The sequence below is a fragment of the Carcharhinus amblyrhynchos genome, chromosome 1 (genome assembly GCF_965287045.1).
Source record: "Carcharhinus amblyrhynchos chromosome 1, sCarAmb.v2.hapA, whole genome shotgun sequence".
NCBI lineage: Eukaryota > Metazoa > Chordata > Chondrichthyes > Carcharhiniformes > Carcharhinidae > Carcharhinus > Carcharhinus amblyrhynchos.
The window spans coordinates 150,200,001-150,221,976 of record NC_137324.1 but is presented as its reverse complement, the minus strand read 5'-3'; the positions used below and the strand labels follow the sequence as shown (position 1 = coordinate 150,221,976).

Genomic DNA, 21,976 nt, shown 5'->3' with positions numbered 1-21,976 from the left:
CTTTAAATTCTCTATACCCTTTGCTGTTTGTTTGTTAAAATGTGTGGTATCTAATTCACATGCTCAAATATGCAAGAATAGATTGCATGAATAAATGCCCTCCACAGGTGCCTACCGTCATAGTATGGCCTCATCATCAGTTCATTGACACGATTCGATGATTTATGGGCAGCATGAGCAGCATAGTGCACAATGGGCAGCATGGTGCACTGTGGTTAGCTCTGCTGTCTCACAGCGCCTGGGACTCAGGTTCAATTCTGGCCTTGGGTCACTGTCTGTGTAGAGTTTGCATGTTCTCCCCGTGTCTGGGCGGGTTTCCTCCAGGTGCCCTGGTTTCCTCCCAGAGATGTGTGGGTTAGGTTGATTGGCCATGCTAAATTGACCCCAGTGTCAGGGGGGTTAGCAGGTTTATAGAAATAGGTCCTCCTGAGATAGTGGTTAGTGCAGACTCAATGGGCTGAATGGCCTCGTTCTGCGCTGTAGGGATTCTATGACCACCCTGACTTGGAAAATTCCATTTTCTATCTGGTGTATATTGCTTAATTTGAGCTTTGTTGGAGAATTTGCGTGGGATTTAAGACAAACATTTCTCTTTACAGTTCTCGGATTATTTCCTCGGCTATTTTGAAGGGAAAATTTGGCTCTGGTGGATTTTTCTTGCTGTTGGTAAGATGTTCTCCTCACTGATTTGCTTTGGTTTGTCACGTTGTCTTACCAAATCCCAGTGCTTTGAATAGATAAGTACAGGTTGCAAGTTGCGTAAATGCATAAGGATATATGTGAAAATGAAAATTATAATAGCACCTCTCATTAGCTAAAATCATTTTCAGTTGCATTAACAGACAAATACTTAACATATTCTTATTCATGTTTCTGCTGATTTAGTGCTATATTTAAATCATTAAGATACATTTGTTTAAAAAATTGTTCAAGAAACTGGTTAAAAAATAGCAGACAGAAGAATGTCCTCCAAATATGTTTAGTATTTGTTCACTAATTTTCCACAACTGGTTTCTTGGCTATTCCCAAAATCTTTAGCTTTTATTCGGTCATGAAGATTTTCAATTTTTATCATGTTATGTTTTCATGAGACCCAAGGATAGAAGCACTAAAAATAGCTCTACTGTCGCTGCTCTCCTTTATTACACCACTTGATAGGATGGCATGGTAGCACAATGGTTAGCACTGCTGCCTCACAGCGCCAGGAGCAAGGTTTGATTCCTGGCTTAGGTCACTGTTTGTGCGCAGTCTGCATGTCCTCCCCATGTCTGATGGGATTCCTCCAGGTGCTCTGGTTTCCTCCCACAGAGTGAAAGACAGGTACATTGGCCATGCTAAATTGTCCCTTAGTGTATCCGAAAAGGCACCAAAGTGTGGCGTTTAGGGGATTTTCACAGTAACTTCATTTCAGTATTAATGTAAGCCTACTTGTGATACAAATAAATAAACCTGATGCCACTGCTCATGATTGAGGTCGGAGTCCTGTGATTTCCGTAAGTAAAAAAGGAAGAAATCAGTCTCTGCAAATGTATTTCTAAGCGGAGACCTCAAGACAGCTTCTGAAGCCTGTGGTTTTCCATGCAGTTTAGTGTGTGGTGGGAAGTGCTTTCTATTATAGAGTTCTTTTGATGTGGGAATACAAGTGTGTAACTGTGCTCTCTCAATGGAGTAATCATGTTAGGGCACTTCACAGGTTACTCTTGTTTTTTGTCATTATTTATTTAAACTTTTCTTTTGTGCCAGATTTAACTCTGACAAGGTGTTTAAATACACATTACATTAGTTTTCCTAGCTAACAGAAAATGTAACATAAGCTTCACTTGATTGGATGTGTTGCGGAACTGCACCATGTAAGTTGGAATTTGGATGTGCACAATTCTGCTCAGGAATCATTGGAAGTCACTTTGATGAAGGAAGAAAATTAACTTATGGATTGGCAACTAGCTCATTCAACCCTTAACTAACAAAAATGTAAGGTTAGAGATTCTTAACAATGACAAAGTAGAGAATCTAAAATGTCAGAAGAGATGAAGTAAATTGAGGTTTTTGTTGGAAAAGGTGTTGTGGGAAATTTACCACTTCAGAGGCAGACTTGGAGGTTCAACAAAACAGTTTTATTTTGGATAAAGCTTTGGAGAAAGCACTGTACTCTGCAGTACTTGGCAACTATCTTCTCAACTACACAATAGTAGTTGAGCAGCTTTATACCTTTTAGACAATAGATAGTATGGACATTAGCCATTAACACATCATTACAAGTTGAGTAGGCAGATACGGATAATGACAGTTAACACATTGTTACAAGCAGACAGGTACGGACATGGATAAACATCATTGTACGTAGAATGGATACATTTATGCAGTTATGTCCTCTATCAACGACTGGTTTCGACATATACATTTATGTATTTATGTCCCCATCAGTGGCTGATCTTATTATCAAACTCATTGTTCTGGGTCTGCTTTAATCTCAAATCTTAAAGTGCCCCAGGTCTGACCAGCTTCTTGCAGCAATTCAGATACTGCAGGTTTTAATTCCTTGTGTAACTGTCTGTGCCCAAAGCCAGTGCCTTTAAATGTCCCTTCCAGAGTCCATTTTGTATGCAGGTAACCATTTTGTGTCCATCACTTTAATTTCACCATAATAAAGGGATAGGATCTTCAGCTAACGCAATAAAAGCTTTAAATATTGTTAAGGGGATTTGCGAGGCGGACCAGTGCAACTTCTTTATTCTGATAAAGGGTTTCAAGGTAATAGGAAATAAGACTAAAACTTAAGGCAGGATTTTATAGCCCCCGCCATGGCGTGTCTCCACCCCCATCCCAGCGGATGTGCCATTTGTTTGGTGGAACCGGTAATATTCCACCAGGAGAGAGGGGCTATAAAATTCACGCACTCATAACTTTGCCATTCAAAGTGTGCCTTTTAGTCATTTGAGTCCTTGAAGTGAGCAACGTAATTCATTCAAAAGGCAATTATATGGTGGGGCTGAGTATTGAATTTATGGTGAGAAGGTGTAAAGGAAGAGTTGATATCTATCAGGTAAAAATTGAGTTATTGGCTCTTCAGGTCTTTTCCTGTTGCTCTAGATTTTTGTATTCTATCTCAGTGTTATATATAAGATTTTGATGATGTGATGTTTTCCTACTGCAGGAGATCAGTCTTCTGTATCATAGAATTCCTACAGTGCAGAAGGAGGCCATTCAGTCCATCAAGTCTGCATCGAATCTCCAATGGAGCATTTTACAAAGTCCTCGTAACCCCACGTATTTACCCCGCTAATCCCCCTAAGTTACAACGAGACAATGAGAAGGTCCAAATATTTGGTGACAGGCGATTGCAAATGTAGATCTTTGCCTAATATAGCTGCTCTTACATATAAGTCAACAAATAAGTACATCTATTGCAATTCAGGGATAATCTAATCCCACATTAGTGGTGGGATTCTCATAAATTTGAGCTTTGGAAAACATATTTCATACAATTAATTTAATAAATTCATTCTAGAAAGTTAATGAATGGCAACACTGTAATATTGTGAGTTGTGATCTTATCCATTTTCTCTTATCAATTTGAATTATTGGTTTGAGCAAGTCTTCAATTGATGTGGAGAGGTTGCCAGTCGTTGGTTAGGCAGGTAAGAGATTACAACAGCATAGTCTATAACGGAGGAGCATGATAGTACAAGACAGCCCAGTGTCCTGAGTTTGAAGAGGTACACGGTATCATCAAAAGGCAACTTTGCTTTTGAAAGCATCTAATAATTAAAGTACAGTAAAGATATGTTGGAACCACACTCATCTTCAAACCAATTAGAACATCCATAATTCTGGGAAGCACTTGAAAGACTATAGTGGAATCAAGTTGCTTCAAGTTTTAGCTTGTTTTGATTCTACTAAAGTAAAGACATAAAGAGTGACTAACTGGCTGGGCAGCTTGTTATCTCATTCTCGTGGGTGGAATTATGATATTCTGCAACATCATATCATGACAGTATATTTTTTTTAACTAGAGTGTAGTTTTAAAAAACTTAGCAACTTACCCAAAATTTGAAGTCACTAAATGACACATGCACACATCAGACCAGGTATATCAATGAAGGTAACAGCACACAGTGAGGATTGTCTTGATTATGTATTGTATTCTTCTAAAGAGCTGCCCAACATCTATCCTTCGTGCACTTTGCACAATTCCATAAACAAAAAAGATTTCTAATGGAAAGATAGGTAAAACTAGGATTTATGTGACACTGGGGCATTCTCTGGGCCTGCTGGCTCCTGCCAAGAATTGCAACAGCCTGGAGAATCGGGTGTTTGGCATAAAGGATACCAAACCCATGGCGATGTTCTTGTTCCATCCTGCCAGCCCCGATCATGATCCCACCTTCAGTGGGTGGCAACCTGATGATTATGCAGACCTGTTAACTGTAATACAATTAGCGGGTTTGATGGCCCATTCATCAGCCCTTCACTTGTCAACTGTCACTCCAGCAGGAAATACACTGGGTGAGCTTTGTTGCTGGTAATTGGATTCCTGGAATAGGCATGGACCTGGAATGCTGGACCGTAAGGGTCTAAGGGAACATCATCGACCCGGTTTCCTCCCTCAGTCCAAAGATGTGCAGGTTAGCCATGATTGGCCATACTAAAATTGCCCCTTGGTGACCAGGGATGTGTAGGTTCGAGGGATTAGTGGGTATAATATGTAGGGACATGGTGGTAGGGCTTGAGTGGGATTGTGCTCAGTGCAGGCTCGGTGGGCTGAAGGGCCTTTTCTGCACTATAGGGTTCTATGAAATGCCTGAAAAACCCCTCATCCTAGGGGGCTGGGGAGGTATCCTGACCCCCACCACTCAAGTAACTGCATTGATTTAAAACTCTGCCAGCTGTCCAGGGGACATGGAGGTTACTTGGAGGTTACATGAGGGAACTTCGAATTTTTACAGCTGACAGGCGGGAATGTAAATGTTGATCGCAGGGTTGCCTGAAATCGCCATGCCAGGGGTTATCTTCATGTCTGCCAGGGCTAGAAGTGGCAGTCCAGCCACAGGATCCCCATCCCCATTCCTTGGCATCTATGCCAAGACCAATATTTTTGCCTTCAGCTTGAGCCTACCCAAACTCCAGGACCCTTGGGGGAGGATCCATCCTCTGCAACCTGGTAGCAGCAGAGAAGCAAGTACCCACTGGACTTATGTCCTTAACCACCCTCAGTGTTCAAAGCGCTAGGCCAGGATGTCAGTCCCAGAGTGCTAGGTGGCAGTGCACTGTTGGACTTGCCAAGGCACGGGGCCAGATGGTGGAATGGGGGTGGATTAGGGGCCTGAGAGAGGTGATGAGGGGGCTGATTGGGGGGGAGGGATGATCGGGTCACCCTCATGCTGACCTGGTGTGGGGCAGAATGACCTGTTTTTTGTGGGTGGGTAGGTGAGTGGAGTAGGTGCCTCTCTTTGGTGAGGGGTTAGTGGTGCTCCCTTGGTCAATAGAGGAGGCAGCATTTCATTTTTGGGGGGCAGGTGGTCTTGTCTCTAAGCACGTTCTTTAAAAAGGGTGCCTGGATTTCTGAAAAGCCAGGTCCCCCAACGGGTTTCTTGGGATGCATATATTTGCATTCATTAGATGAGTGAATCCCACTTGACAGATGCTCCCATCACCAGGGGGGAAACACTCCTGTTTTCTCTCTGGCATGGGCACTTAGTCCCAATTCAGGAGAGTTCTGCCAATAGTTTGCTGATGGCCTTTGCTGTTATAAGGGTGGGCTAAATAATTGTCTGTTGGTTTGTGCTTTAGTAGTTGCCACTTTATTCTTGAATTAGACCCCATTTTTTTACGGGCGAATAATTAACAAGTGAAATGCTTTGAATAATTGATATGTGTAAACAGGTTTATTTGGTTTGGTGTGTATTCATATGAATCATTTTGACTATGTTTTCCTGAGTAAGTCTGGTTAATTATCTACAATCTAATATATTGCCACTTGGAGTCAATATGGACATCTGAAAAACTAAACTGAATTAATGAGTGGTAATTTTGATCTGGTTGTCAATGTTCACATATCCAGAAATTACACGTGTGCAACATTTTAACATGAAGAAATTCATATTTTACAAAGAAGTTACTTGCAATAATCCTCATTTTGTGCAATGTATGTTATTGTCAGTTTAGCTCATGTTTTCAAACCTTATAAAACTATTTGCTCAGTCTTGAGGGAAAACCTTTTATTAGATCTTAGATGTTAAACCCTCACAAAACTTTAGGAAGGTTTCCCATTAAAATGACAGAAGACAGTGACTCTGTTTTAGAATCCAGGTCTGTAATAATCTTACTAAGAAGGCAAGTCTCCTGTCACCATTACCCTTTATTTACAATGTATTCAATGTGCCACTCAGCAGCTGCAGCGTATAGATCAGCTCTGAAGTCTTTTGACCGCCAGTCTGTGTGAAACTAACTGGTTTTAAACCTGCCATTTCTTTCCCATTAGACAAGGACCCCCCCATGCCCATCATAAATTCGTCCCCCATCAAATACATTTTTACCCCAACTCTCTCGCCATTTCCACTGCTTACTGATTGGCCTGGGGATGGTTGGAGGTAGGACTGGATCAAGGAGTGTGAAATGGATCTCTTCCGAAGGGGACATCATAAAGCCGCTGATTCCAGTTCTTCCTGAAATCATGCTTCAGTTGGATACAGGCCTCCTCTCTTCCAACACGGAATCCACCCAGAAAGGCTGGCATAGGGTCGGCTTTTGCCCGTGGTTCAACACTGGTGTTAGCCACCATTATGGCTGATAAAAAGGCCTGTACTGGCATGGGCCTCTTACTCTGGAGATGGTTCAGGTGTCTTGTGATCATTTCGCCCTACACTTGGACCATTGTGATCCAAGGGACCCAACTGAGGCCATCCCCTAATTTCCTCAGTGGACTGGGTCGCTGGTTTTGAACATTACTTCTGTTCTTGCAGAATCATAGTTCTTCCTCTGGTTCTCTTGTTGGGACCCCAGACTCCTTCCTCACTGCCAGGTTTGGGTACTGTAAGCTTAATCTTGTCCAGAGCCTCCATCCCATTAATAATTTAGCTGAGGTGAATCCTGTCGTCATGGAAGAGCAAAATGGCATCCTTCTTCTCAAAATGGCATCCTCCTTCTCAAAATGGCATCCCCCTTTGCTGTATTATTCCATGTGAGCTTAAGTTGTGTTTTTGAGTTCCACTTCAGAACTCGAATAACTATTGCTAGGCTAATGCTTCAGTGCGGTATTGAGGGAGTGCTACATTGTCAGAAGAGCCACCTTTTGTGTGAAATGTTAAACATGGTCATACCTGCTCGAAGACAGAAAATGTGAGAAGCTCTCAGCATGTGAGGCAGCATCTGTGATGTGAGAAACAGAATTAATGGGCAAAAATTTCACTGACCAGAGCTGCAGGGAGTCAGTTGGTCAGGAAGTAGTGGGGTGAGCTGGGATGGGCAAGTGGATAATGGGAAACCACCATTTGAGATTCCACCACATTCTTGCTCAGCGATGTCAGTTAACATTTTCCCACCTGGATAACCAGCTTGATTGACAAGTGGATCTTCGGTTGGGCAGGGAGTACTATTCACTGATGGCCACAGGATCAGGTGAGTTCACCAGAACAGCTTGAGGGTTGGAAGGAAAGAGAGGGAGGTGGTGAGGGGCGGGGGAGGGGGGGGGGTTGGTGGAAGAGATCTGTGGGGCTAGGATGATCAGAGGAGTTGCTGATCCCAGTGAGGAGGTTGGGTCCCAAGGGAGACTGTTCAGAGGCTTTACAGTGGGGAGATCTGAGGTTATGGGATTAAGGGGCCTGTTGGTGGCAGGGGTGGGTCAGGGGCTGGTGGTGGGGTATCAGGATCTGGTGAAAGATAGGATAAGCATTGGCTAAAGGTTACTGAGGGAGGACCTTGATTTTGCAACCTCCTCAGACAGTCACTTGGACCCTAGGGTAATTGTGAAGGTGCTCATCCCCTGAATCCAGCAGGAAGCTGCTCGGTTCTCTGTTGTTCAGGGAACCTAGCCAGCAGCAATAAAATATCAGAAGCTGCAAAATAATTTAAATCTGGGACCTGCCGCCTTGGATTGGGCTGGTCACCTCGTATCTTCCAGTCTCAGTTAAAGCTGGAAATGGGATTGGGAGGCTTGGAGTGAGTTTGGGTTGGAGATGATTTTGGCTTGTTGGACAGACGTTTGACCTTTTAACTCCCAGCCTGGCTCAAATCTTTCTGTTTTTTGGTCAGTTAATATTCAATCCAACCTTTCATCAGAATTTGAAGAAGTTATAGATTCGCTAGTTTGAGAAACAGGGGAAAGAGGTGGGCAGGGTAGAAAAGAACCAAAAGAAGTGATTAAATAATTACAGCTACCTTGGTGAGAAGCAAATACAGACTAGTCTTGGGATGGTAATGAAACGAAGGATGGATCCAGAGGAGATGTGTGTGTTCACAGCTACTGTCAGTGCCTGCTGTCTGAGGAAGTGGGATCAGCGGTTATCGAAACATAGGTTTTGACTCACCTGATGAAGGAGCAGCACTTTGAAAGCCCGTGATACCAAATAAACCTGTTGGACTTTAAATTGATGTTGTGAGACTACTTACTATAGAAACATAGAAAACGAGGACAGGAGCATTTGGCCCTTTGAGCCTGCTCTGCCATTCATTATGATCATGGCTGGTTATCCAACCCAATAATGCATTTTCCGTTTTCCTCCCTATATCCTTTGATTTCTTGCACCCCAAGAGCTATGTCTAAAACCTTCACAATGTTTTGGTTTCAACTGCTTTCTGTGGTAGCGAATTCCATAGGCCCACTACTCCCTGGGTGATGAACTTCCTCCTCGTCTCAGTCCGAAATGGTGTTCCCTGTATCTCAGACTGTGACCCCTAGTTCTGGACACCCCTATCATTCTTCCTGTTATGATCTGAAGTTATTGAACTCAGTGTTAAGGTTGGGAAACTGCAGAATGTAAAGTTGAGAGTTCAACTGCTATCTCTAGAGCTTCATTGGACAAAGAAGCCAAGGACTGAGAAATTAGAGTAAGAATGGAATGGAAAATTGCCATGGCAAGTAACCGGAAGCTCCAGGTCACACCCCTGGACTGAATGCAAATGTTCAGCAAGTTCACCACCCTGTCTGCATTTAGTCTCCTTAACATAGAGGAGGTCACATCGTTGGCAATAAGTACACTATGCTAAGTTGGAAGAATTTAAACTGCGTCACTACTTCACCCAGGAGGAGTGTATGGGGCTCTGGACAGTGGGAAGGGACAAGATGAAAGGGCAGCTGCTGGAAGGAAAGAAACTAGCATTGGGGTGATAGAAAAGTGAACAGGAGTGTCAGGATGGGAATTGTCATTGCTGAATTGGGAACAGAGATAGCCCGGGAAATTACCGACCGGTGAGTCTAACCTCAGTGGTTGGTAAGCTGATGGAGAGGCTTCTGAGGGACAAGATTTACGAACATTTGGAGAGGTTTGACATGATCAGGAATAGTCAGCATGGATTTGTCAAGGGCAGGTCGTGCCTTACAAGCCTAGTTGAGTTTTTCGATAATGTGACTGAACACATTGACGAAGGAAGTGCCGTGGACGTAGTGTACATGGACTTCAGCAAGGCGTTTGATAAGGTCCCCCATGCAAGACTTCTTGAGAAGGTAAGAGGCCATGGGATCCAAGGGCCTTTGGCCTTGTGGATCCAGAACTGGCTTGCCTGCAGAAGGCAGAGAGTGGTTGTGGATGGGGCTTTTTCTGAATGGAGGTCAGTCACCAGCGGAGTGCCTCAAGGATCTGTTCTGGGACCCTTGTTGTTTGTCATTTTCATAAATGACCTGGATGAGGAAGTGGAGGGATGGGTAAGTAAGTTCGCTGATGACACGAAGGTTGGTCGTGTTGTGGATGGTCTGGAAGGATGGCAAAAGTTGCAGCAGGACATAGATAGGATGCAGGACTGGGCGGAGAAGTGGCAGATGGACTTCAACGCAGATAAATGTGTAGTCGTCCATTTTGGCAGAACCAACGGGATGAACGAGTACACTATCAAGGGCAGAAGTCTGAGTAGTGTTGAAGAGCAGAAGGATCTTGGGGTCCGGGTCCACAGGACTCTTAAATCGGCCTCGCAGGTGGAGGAGGTGGTCAAGAAGGCGTATGGTGTACTGGCCTTCATTAATCGAGGGATTGAGTTTAGGAGTCGGGAGGTAATGCTGCAACTTTATAAGACCCTTGTCAGGCCTCATTTAGAGTATTGTGCGCAGTTCTGGTCACCTCACTATAGGAAAGATGTAGAAGCTATTGAGAGGGTACAGAGGAGATTTACAAGGATGTTGCCTGGACTGGGAGGCATGCCTTATGAAGTTAGGTTGAGGGAGCTGGGACTCTTTTCCCTGGAGAGACGAAGGTTGAGAGGCGACCTGATAGAAGTTTACAAAATGTTGAGAGGAATAGATAGGGTGGACTCTCAGAGGCTATTTCCCCAGGTTGAAATGGTTGCTACGAGAGGACACAGATTTAAGGTGCGGGGAGGGAGGTTCAGAAGTGATGTTAGGGGTAAGTTTTTCACTCAGAGGGTGGTGAGTGAATGGAATCGGCTGCCGTCAGTGGTGGTGGAGGCGAACTCGCTGGGGTCTTTTAAAAGACTTCTGGATGAGTATATGGGGTTTAATGAGATTGAGGGTTATAGATAGGTCTGTAGGTTGGTAGGTGTTGATGTGATCGGCACAACTCGTGGGCCGAAGGGCCTGTTTGTGCTGTAGTGTTCTATGTTCTATGTTCTAATGTTGCAAGGGGATGGGAAGATGTGGCATCTTGTTGAAGATGGAGGATGATCAGTTAAATTGGGAAACTGATGGGACATAAAATGAAAATGAAGGGTACCTTGTTGTAATTCTGAGACACAATTTGACAGTAATTAAGATTTAGCATATTGTTAAAAGTTTGTTGCACACACATACACACATGCACAAACATGTCTGCACGTACACACACACACCCACACACACACACACAAAATCACACACCTAGTAGGGCAGGATTGTAGTGATGGACAAGGAAAGACATTGAAAGCTTGTTTCTGTGGAATGAGTTTTCCAACCAATGAGCTTCCACTTAATGAATGCGCAAGTTGCTCGCTTTCTTAATACTTCTTTTATCGTAGTCAGGCCAGGGCAGGTTTTGCTGTTGATCTTTTGGAGGCTGCTCTGTTTTGGACCAATATTTTCAAGCAACTGTTTGATATTGAGGACTGTTAGGGCTGCAGTTTGATGGAACTGTTGGAAAAGTAAAACATGAATAAAACTTGTACATGAACCATCTTTAAGGTGCAGTTAGAAGAGCCTTTTGATCTGTCATTCAAGATGCAGAGGAATCTCTTTCAACAACTACAAACTGTAAACTTGGAAATTCTAGACACTGATATAGAAAAATAATGCCATGCAAATTGCATCCAGAAGTGTTGCAAATAACTTAATTTTATGCTAAGATAAAATTCCTATCTCTGAAGTAAGTTTGGTATTTTTAGATGTGGGAGTAGCACTTGGCATCAATTTTGCCCCATTGAAAGTGGAACTTCTCGGCTTTACGAGGTTGTGATTTGGCACCTTTACCTGTGAGGGTAAAACAGTTACCAGGCTGTTAGAATTAGTTCTTAAAGCAAAGGCCTAACAAAGATTTTACTTTTTGTCATAACTCAACTCAAGTTGTATCATCAGAAGGATTGGCGTGATAATAAAGCCTATCTACTATTTTCTTTCATGGGATGTGGGCATCACTGGGAAGGTCAATATTTATTGCCCATCCCTAATTGTCCATAAGAAGGTGTTTGCCTCATTTTTGAACCACTGCCGTCCAAATAGTACAAGTACTCTCATAATGCTTAAGGGAGTTCCAGGATTTTGATCCAGCAGCAGTGAAGGAAAGCAATATCATTCCAAGTCCATGATGTGTGGCTTGGAGGTGAATTTCATAGAATCCCTACAGTGCAGAAGGAGGCCATTCAGCCCATCGAGTTTTTGCCAAACATCACTTGTCACTGATCAGCCCAAGTTTGAATGTTGTCCAGGCCCTGCTCATGTGGACGCACAATTGCTAAATTTGAGTTGTGAATGGTGCTGAGTGTTATGAAGTCATCAGCGAACACTGCCACTTCTGATTTTATGGGCGGGATTTTACGGCCTCGATCATCCCGAAACTGTGAAACCCTGCTTGATGTCAACGGATCTTTGCATGTTCTGCCACTTACCTACCCAAATTCCGGCGGTGGGTGGGGTGGTAAAATTCCCGCCTATGAATATCTATACATTTTGTAATGCTAAAATCTTTGGGGGAACAAAATAAAACTAGACAGCCCAGTCCAGAACCGGATGGGTGGCAACTTTAGGTTAACACATGAGTTGTTAGATGTTATCACTTTAATCCTGTACTTGGAAATCATGCATTACCAGTCAATAGTACAATCACTCATAGTAACAATGAACTACAGATTGTGTAACCACATTTTACAAGCCCCCGGCCACACCCGACTTCTGTTCTGACATGGTGCCTTTAATAAAGTATCCTGATTGCTGTAAGTAACTATGTGCTGTAGCTGACAGCTGGTTGGTAGTCTGCAGGTCTGTATTTCCCCGGGGTGCTGAATGAATTATTGAGGCAGGCAGATTTATGGCAGACAATGTGCCAGTGTAGAAGTGTTGATTATAGGGCTTTAATTACAGCTTTCCACTGTGTCACGCAGAGCTGCAAATGCTGCCAAAGTTCTCAAGGGACTTTGCAGCAAACAGAATTAGAACAAGTTACTTAAATTCGCTGCTTCTTATGTCACATAACGTAACATGGATACGCTTCAGAATACATTAAGGGCTGTTTCGGGGAGCAATCAGACATGGTGTATTTCTCTAAATATTAAGTTACATGACTCCCTTTAATGTGCGAGAAAACACTCAATTGCTAACAATAGAATTACCACATCCCTTCACAGATTCATGTTGTATATTTCCCAAGGATGTACATATATATCTGTATTACCCTGGAAAAACCTGGATTAAAAATCGAGGGCAGGATTTTACAGTCTTGCTCATCCCGAAACCGTAAAATCCTGCCCGAGGTCAACGGACCTTCCCATTGTCTGCCTCTTGCCCGCTCCAGTCCCTGTGGCGGGCCGGGTGTTAAAATTCCAGCTCTGGTTTTCTCAGCTCAAGCTCGGGCAAGGAAACCTCCTGCTGATTACCATCCACTGTGAAGATTTTGGGAAAAAAACAGTTATATAGTCAGCCAGAAACATTTTGAATTAGAACTGCATGTGCTGTGAAAATACGGAATACTTCTTTTATTGTGTCTTCCTGCAGGACTGCCTCTGTTGGTACATGTATATATGGTAGCTTCCTGTGAACAAAATGCACAATGCAATTGTAAATATACTACACCTACTACCCTCCTTTAGCTGATGGATCTGTACCCCACCCCACACACATATGCACGTGCACACACACGCACACACACACACACTCACACACACCCACATACACACACACACACACACACACACACACACACACTCATGTACGCCATTGGGAAGAAACACTTAGGGTAGCAAGCGTACAGAATGTACTCTGGATAGGGGACTTGAATGTCCATCATCAAGGGTAGCTCAGTAGCACCACTGCTGACTGGGCAGGCTGAGCCCTGAAGGATGTGGCTGGCAGATTGGGCCTCTGGCAGCTGGTGAAAGAACCAACAAGAGGGAAGTTACAATTTGACTTAGTCCATGTCAATCTAATTGTCTCAGATGCATCCGTCCATTTTCAGTATTAGTAATCGTGACCACTGAACAGTCCCTATGGAAATGGAGCCCCACCTTTACACTGAGCTTATCCTCCAACATCCAAGTAAGGAGGAAAGATTTTAAGAGAGGGCTAACTCAACCATGGCTAACCAAGGAAGTTAAGGAAAGTATTAAGTTGAAAGAGAAAGCATATAAGGAGGCTATTGTGGGTTTTAAGAACATAAGAACATAAGAACATAAGAAATAGGAGCAGGAGTAGGCCATCTAGCCCTTCGAGCCTGCCCCGCCATTCAATAAGATCATGGCTGATCTGTTGTGGCTCAGTTCCACTTTCCCGCCCTCTCCCCATAACCCTTAATCCCCTCTCTTATCAAGAACCCATCAACCCGCTTCTTAAAAATATTTAGCGAGGCAGCCTCCACCACTTCAACGGGCAGAGAATTCCAGAGATTCACCACCCTTTGAGTGAAGAAGTTCCTCCTCAACTCCGTTCTAAACCGCCTCCCCTTTATCTTGAGGCTGTGCCCCCTAGTCCTACTGTCTTTTTTGAGCGGGAAGAGTCTCTCCACCTCTATCCTATCCATCCCATTCATCATCTTATACGTCTCAATGAGATCTCCCCTCATTCTTCTAAACTCTAACGAGTACAAGCCTAGTTTATTCAGCCTCTCCTCATAGCTCAATCCCCTCAACTCCGGTATCAGCCTAGTAAACCTCCTCTGCACTCCCTCCAGGGCCAAAATATCCTTGCGCAGGTGCGGCGCCCAAAACTGCACACAGTACTCCAGCTGCGGCCTCACCAATGCCCTATACAGCTGCAGCAAGACCTCCCTACTTTTATATTCAATCCCCCTCGCTATGAAGGCCAGCATCCCATTCGCCTTCCTGACCACCTGCTGCACCTGCAAGCTGGGTTTTTGCGACTCATGCACAAGGACCCCGAGGTCCCTCTGCACCGTCGCCTGCTGCAGTTTTTCGCCACGTAAGTAATAGTCCTTCCTACCATTCTTCCTACCAAAGTGGACCACCTCACACTTGCCAACATTAAATTCCATTTGCCATTTCCTGGCCCATTCGCCCAGCCTATCTAGATCCTTCTGCAGACTCTCCACACCCTCCGCACAATTTGCCCTTCCCCCAATCTTGGTGTCATCAGCAAATTTCGACACCCTGCACTCGGTTCCCTCCTCCAGATCATCTATATAGTGTTCAGCCTTTTAATTTGAACCTTCCAATTAACCAGACCAAGTCACAGAGTTCTCTCAGAAAACTGATTTTAATTCAAACTATAGTGAGGGCACTGGAAAGTCATAGGTCGGTGCTAGTAACTATCCAGAGTCCAGAATTCAGGAACACACAAGCAGTTGTATTTCAAATTCAATTACAAGTAATTAGCATATACCAATCAAGGTATAGGGTTACCCCCATCCACCCATAACTATTTATTAAGGTTACATCATTCATAAGGTACAGATAGTAAAACTAATCACCATCATTACATGCCTGCTTAATTATAATATCTGATTAGTGTGAAGACTTAATCATGTTTGCTGACCTAATTCATCATTGTTACATTGTTATCATTGATGTCCCAGATTGACTCTGTGTGTGTATTTCTCTCCTCCTCCCAAGTGCAAATGACTAATTTAATGAATTCCCTCAGACTAAAGGCCTTGGAGCTTATCTGTGAAGACTTTTATAAAAGACCTTTTTTTTTCTCATAGCAACTTACATGATTTTTAAACTTGTATGATTATTAACTTTTTCAGAGGCAAAAATCAGTGATAACCCCAAAGACTGGGATACATTCAGAATCCAGCAAAGAAGAACTAAAAATATAATAAAGAAAGAAAAATAAACTATGAGGGCAAACTAGTGAGCAATATGAAAACTAATAGAGCTTCTTTGAATATATAAAAAAGTAGAGAGGGGCCAAAGTGAACATAGGCCTCTTAGAAAATGAATCTGGGAAGATTGTTGGTGAATGGATTATAATGTGGGAGAATGTGGAAGGATGAACACAAGGACAGAATATTATTTAAATGGAGAAAAACTGCAGAAAGCTGCAACACAAAAGGGCTTGGGAGTGCTTATACACAAACACAGAAAGCCAGCACATAGATACAGCAGGTAATCAGGAAAGCTAATGAAATGTTGCCTCTTATTTCAAGGGTGTTGGAGTATTAGAGTAGGGAAGTCTTGCTGCAACTATACATGTTATTGGTGAGACCACATTTGGAGTACTTCTTGGTCCCCCTATTTAAGGAATGCACAAGCATTTGTATTTCAAATTCAATTACAAGTAATTAGCAAATACCAATCAAGGTATCGGGTTTTATCTCTATCCATTCAGAACTACTAATTAAGGTTACATCATTCATAAGATACAGATATTAAAACTAATCACAATTATTACATACCTGTTTAATTATAATATCTAATCTGATCAGGCTTAATCATGTTAGCTGACCTAATTCATCATTGTTACATTGTTACATCGATTCCCAGCTTGGGCCACTGTCTGTGTGGAGTTTGCACATTTTCCTCGTTTCTGCCTGGGTTTCCTCTGGGTGCTCAGGTTTCCTCCCACAGTCCAAAAATGTGTGGGTTAGGTTGATTGGCCATGCTAAAATTGCCCTTCGTGTCCTGAGATGTATAGGTTAGAGGGATTAGTGGGTAAATATGTAGGGATATGGGGGTAGGGCCTGGGTGGGATTGTGGTCAGTGCAGACTCGATGGGCTGAATGGCCTCTTTCTGTACTGTAGGGATTCTAATATTCTTATCATTGATGTCCCAGTTTGAGTCTGTGTCTGTGTATTTCAATCCTCCTCCCAGGTGCAGTTCAAACAAGGCTCACTAGGATGATCCCTGGTTTGGAGGGCTTCTTAGGAAAGGTTAAACAGGTTAGGACTTTGGAATTTAGAAAAATGAGAGGTGATCTCATCAAAACACACAGGCTTCTTAAGGGGCTTGCTAATGTAAATATTGAGAGGATGTTTCCCCTCATAGGGATATTAGGACCAGAGGGAAGAATAAAGAGCCATCAGTTTAAGACTGAGAAATTTCTTCACCAAGAGCTATGGGGGCAGAACCCTTATGTATATTTAAGGCTGAAATAGATAGAATTTTGATCAGTAAGGGAATCAAAGATTATGGCGAAAGGGCGGAAAAGTAGACGTGAGAAATGTCGTATCAGCCATGATCCTTTTGAATAGCAGAGCAGGCTCGAGGGACTGAATGGCCTACTTCTGTTCCTCTTTCTCATGATCTTATGGTTGTACACTGCAGTCTTGCTGTGCTTATGGCAGAGGGAGTAAATTTTTAAAGTAGTGGATTGTATGCCCATCAAGCAAGTTAGTTTGTCCTTCATGGAGGGGAGCTTCTTGAGCGCTATTGTACTTTCACTCAAGTAGAATATTCCGACATGCTTCTGACTTGTGCCTTTTAGATGGTGGACCAGCTTTGGGGAAATTGGAAGGTAAGATCTTTTCTGCAGAACTCTCAACCTGTAACTTGTTTTTTTTTGCCATAGAATTCGAGATTGTTCCAGTTGGTTTTCAGGTTAATGGTGATCCCTAGATATAGATTTCCATATTCCAACCAGGCTATCAGGTTACAGGCTAGTTGACTCGTTGATGGTGGGAGTTTCAATGATGGTAATGCCACTGATTGTCAAAAAGTTAATATCTTTCTTGTTGGAGATGGCCATTGCTTGGCATTTGTGTCGCATCAATGTTACTTACCACTTAGCAGCCCACACCTCATTGCTGTCCAGATCTTGTTACTATTATCCATCTGTGATGCTGGGAACTTTAGGAGGAGATTGAGATGGATCATCCACTGATCATGTCTGGCTGAGCATGTTTGCAAATTCTTTAACCTTGACTTTTGTACTGACGCGTTGGCTGCCCCATTGTTGCAGGTGAGGATTTTGAGGTGCCTTTTCATCCAGTGAGTTGTTTGATTGGCTGGCAGTATTCATGGTTATTTGTGGCAGGACTGCAGAGCTTTGATCTAATCCTTTGGTTGTGGGACTCACTAAGCTCTCTCTATAGTATGCGGTTTCTGCTGTCTATCATGCAGCTAGTCTTGAATTGTAACATCACCAGGTCGTTGTTCTACTTTTTCGTATGCCTGATACAGCTCCCAGTATGTTCTTCTGCACTCCTCATTGAAGCAGGGCTGATCCTGGCTTGGTGGTAATGGGGAATATGACGGGCCGAGAGTTAACGAATTGTGGTTGAGTACAATTCTGCTGCTGCTGATGGTCTACAATGATTCATGGTTATCCACTTTTAAGCTGCATGCCTGTTCTTAACACATTTAGCATAGCATTAGTGCCACATAACACAATGAAGGGTAAATAAACCCTCCACAGACAATGGAGGGTATTGTCCATGGGAAGACGAGATTTTCTCTCCACAAGGATTGTAGTGGTCACTCCTACCAGTACTATCAAGGACAGATGCATCTGTAGTTTGGTGATAGGTGAAGTCAAACACAATTTTTCCATAACATTACTTCTTTCACTGCCTGCTCAGCCTGGTGGGTGTGTCAGGACTCAGTTAGCTTGGGCAGCAATGGTGCTGCTGAATAACTTTCGGTGATGGCCAAAAAAGTCTCACACTCAAATTATATCCTGTGCCTTTGCTACTCTTAGTTCTTCTTTCCAAGTGGTGTCCAACGTTGAGGAATACTGAGTTGAGGACGGATAGCAAACGATAATCAGCTGTTTCCTTTTACATGTTTGACATGATAACATGAGGCTTCAAGGAATCTGGAGTGACTGTTGGGGAATCCCAGGGCTAAGCCCTCCTTAATGTATACACTGTTCCATCCACCATTTTTGGAAGTACCCAGTGATGTTGAAGGATATTGGTTGTATATTCTGATTTGGTGAATGAGATTATGTCAAGTAGTTCCTTGACTATTCTGTGGGGTTGCTCTCCCAATTTTAGCACATCCCAGATATTAGAGAGGAGAATTTTGCAGCATTGAAGGGACTGGGTGGTGTCTTTCTGGTATATTAGTTTCAGCATCACCAGAAAGATGTTTGTGGTCAGATTTACTGTGGTCAGATTTAAACTCACATCTCTGCAGCATTAGTCCTGGCATGTAGATTACTACTCCAGTCACATCAGCATGCTACTTGCGTCCCATGTTGTCTGATTCCAATTAAACTCCCATCGTGCTATCGCTACACTGGCAATAAAGGAAGTGTTCCCATGACATTACAAATGAGAGGAGCAGAATCAAGTATTACGCAAATCAGCTGTCCTACTTCCTCTAAGATTGACCACAAGGCCTGTGCGTAGGTGTAATGTTTCTTGAATGTGCTGCTTTTCATGGGTCCTGTGAATCTGTAATCAAATGTCTGTCTGTCTGGAGAACAGCCACATCCTCTATCATTCCTCATGCTATGTGAATCATTCATTGCCACATCCACACTAACACTATCTACATTCCCCTGAACAAAAATAGTGGAAATTTAGGGTCGATTGACAATTTGAGAGGGTTTACCACAGAAGAACATTGAACAGCACCTTGAACCAAAAATTCATGGGTGGCCTGTTCATTATCACTTCAAGGTCATAATGTAAGATAAAGAAATTTCTCCCTCTTCCTCGTTTTCCACTACCACTAGTCCACCAGTGCCAGGTTAAAGAGGGCACATGCTAAGAATGGGTAAGGAAGAACCCTTAGAAATTGACCAACATGGCCAACTCTTATGAAATATAATAAGGGACACTTTGACATGAGATGGGGGGCAGGGTTGCATGCTGGTGACTATGAGGGAAAGAAGAGAGAATTGATAAGGCTGAAGTAGTGGAAGAAGATATGATAGTGGCTTTCAGGGGACATCTGGACAAATGCATGAATAAGTAGGGAATAGAGAAATATGGTCCCCACAAGCGTGGGGGGTTTTAGTTCAGACAGGCAGCATGGTTGGTGCAGGTTTGGAGGACCGAATGTCCTGTTCCTGTTCTGTAATTTTCTTTGTTCTCTGTTATTTGACAGCAGTGGGGAGGGGGATGGATCAGGTCAATTTTTAACATGGGGGTGGGGGGTGTGGAGATTGTAATTAATTGAGATCATGAAATATGATATTTGAAATCAATTAAAACTTACAACTTATCTTGTTGAGTCACAACATTATCATTGTCCACTGGTCAATTTGTGTTCTCATCACCCAAACTCACCCTGGAGATGCTCATGATTAGTCTCTCACATACTGTCCTAGAAACATGGGAAAAAGGCATCCTTTAAAAAAGACAGGGCAAGCTGTCAAAATAAGGGGCAAGCCCTTAAACTGCAGAACATTTGGCCACCCTGATTGAGGAGGTAATGAAAGGTGAGGATGGCTGGCTTGCTGCTTTGTTTAAAAGTTACTGAAGGTTGGAGCTATTAGCTGGCACAGCTAATACACAGGCACACCCTGGTGTAAGTTCTGGGATTCACCAAACTATTGCTGATGACACCTTGAGGGTTCATGATGTCAGGTTGTGAGCACATATTGAGGATTCATATCAGCAGAGACTGCATGGAATAAGAGGTACTCCAAAGAGGGTTACTGCCAAGTTCCAACCCCACCCCCACTGAATGGAAACTAAATGAGTTAGCAACTCAAAGGGCACCGGTTTCATATTTTCTATTTTCTTCTTATTTTTGCAATCCTGGCTTTAATCCTAAACTCCCAATTGAGTCAAAATAAAAACTCAGTTTGGCACTTCTTCCTCAGGGTGCTGGCCTCTGGTGATATGCCAGGGCCCCTGGACACCAAAAATACCAGGTTAAATTCCAACAGGTTGATTTGATGGCAGAAGCTACTAGCTTTCGGAGCACTTGCTGCTCCTTCGTCTGGTGAGTGAGGAGTTGTGTTCACAAACAGACACAAACTCAATTTTGGCTGGAATGCAAGTCTTTACAGGTAATCAAGTCTTAAAGGTACAGACAATGTGAGTGGAGAGAGGGTTAAACACAGGTTAAAGAGATGTGCATTGTCTCCAGACAGGACAGTTAGTGACATTTTGCAAGTTGTGGGGGTTACAGATAGTGTATCATGAACCCAAGATCCCGGCTGAGGCCGTCCTCATGAGTGCGGAACTTGGCTATCAGTCTCTGCTCAGTGACTCTGTGCTGTCATGTGTCATGGAGAACACTTACCTGAAAATCAGAGGCCGAATGCCCGTGACCGTTGAAGTGTTCCCCAACAGGAAGAGAACAATCTTGCCTGGTGATTCTCGAGCCGTGTTCTTTCATCCGTTGTCGTAGCGTCTGCATGGCCCCCCCAGTGTACCATGCCTCAGGACATCCTTTCCTGCAGCGTATCAGGTAGACAACATTGGCGGAGTTGCAAGAGTATGTGCCATGTACCTGGCGGATGGTGTTCTCATGTGAGATGATGGCATCTGTGTCGATGATCCTGCATGTCTTGCAGAGGTTGCTGTTGCAGGGTTGTGTGGTGTCGTGGTCACTGTTCTGAAGGCTGGCTAGTTTGCTACGGACAGTGGTCTGTTTGAGGTTGTGCAGTTGTTTGAAGGCAAGAAGTGGGGTGTGGGGATGGCCTTGGCGAGATGTTCGTCTTCATCAACGACATGTTGAAGGCTCCGGAGAAGGTGTTGTAGCTTCTCCGCTCCGGGGAAGTACTGGACGACGAAGAGTTCTCTGTCCATCGTGTCCCATGTTTGTCTTCTGATGATGTCAGTGTGGTTTTTCACTGTTGCGTTTTGGAACTGTCAATCAATGAGTCAAGCACCATATCCTGTTCTTATGAGGGCAAATTTCAGCTTCTGGAGAATCTGTTGTGATCCTCCTTATCTGAGCAGATCCTGTGCAGAAGGAGGGCTTGTCCATAGGGGATGGCTTCTTTAACATGTTAAGGGTGGAAGCTGGAGAAGTGGAGCATCGTGAGATTATCTGCGAATTTGCAGTATAGTGAAGCGCTGAGGTGACCGTCCTTGATGAAGATGCATGTGTCCAAGATTGCAACCAGTTCTGGAGAGTAGTCCACGGTAAGTCTGATGGTAGGATGTCATTATATAGTTATTTCAGTGATTGTTCATCATGAGCCCAAAGGAAGAAAAAGTCATTGATGTATTTAGTGTATAATATCGGTTGAAGGTCCTGTGCAGTGAAGAGGTCTTGTTTGAATCTATGCATGAAGATGTTGGCATACTGAGGTGTGGATTTGGTCCC

The 21,976-nt window shown here is 43.4% G+C and overlaps 1 protein-coding gene across 7 annotated transcripts in view; it reads left to right on the top strand.

Moving 5' to 3' along the window:
- The window catches only part of LOC145346432 (NEDD4 family-interacting protein 1-like), a 151,346-nt gene that overhangs the window by 17,403 nt on the left and 111,967 nt on the right, over window positions 1–21,976 (top strand). For all 7 annotated transcript variants that reach the window (XR_013887696.1, XR_013887693.1, XM_080193675.1 and 4 more), the window contains exon 4: window positions 600–666. Coding sequence is in view for 5 of the 7 variants with exons in the window: in XM_080193675.1 (XP_080049801.1) it covers window positions 600–666 (67 nt within the window). In the remaining 2 variants the exon portion in view is untranslated. The remainder of the gene's footprint in view (window positions 1–599; window positions 667–21,976) is intronic.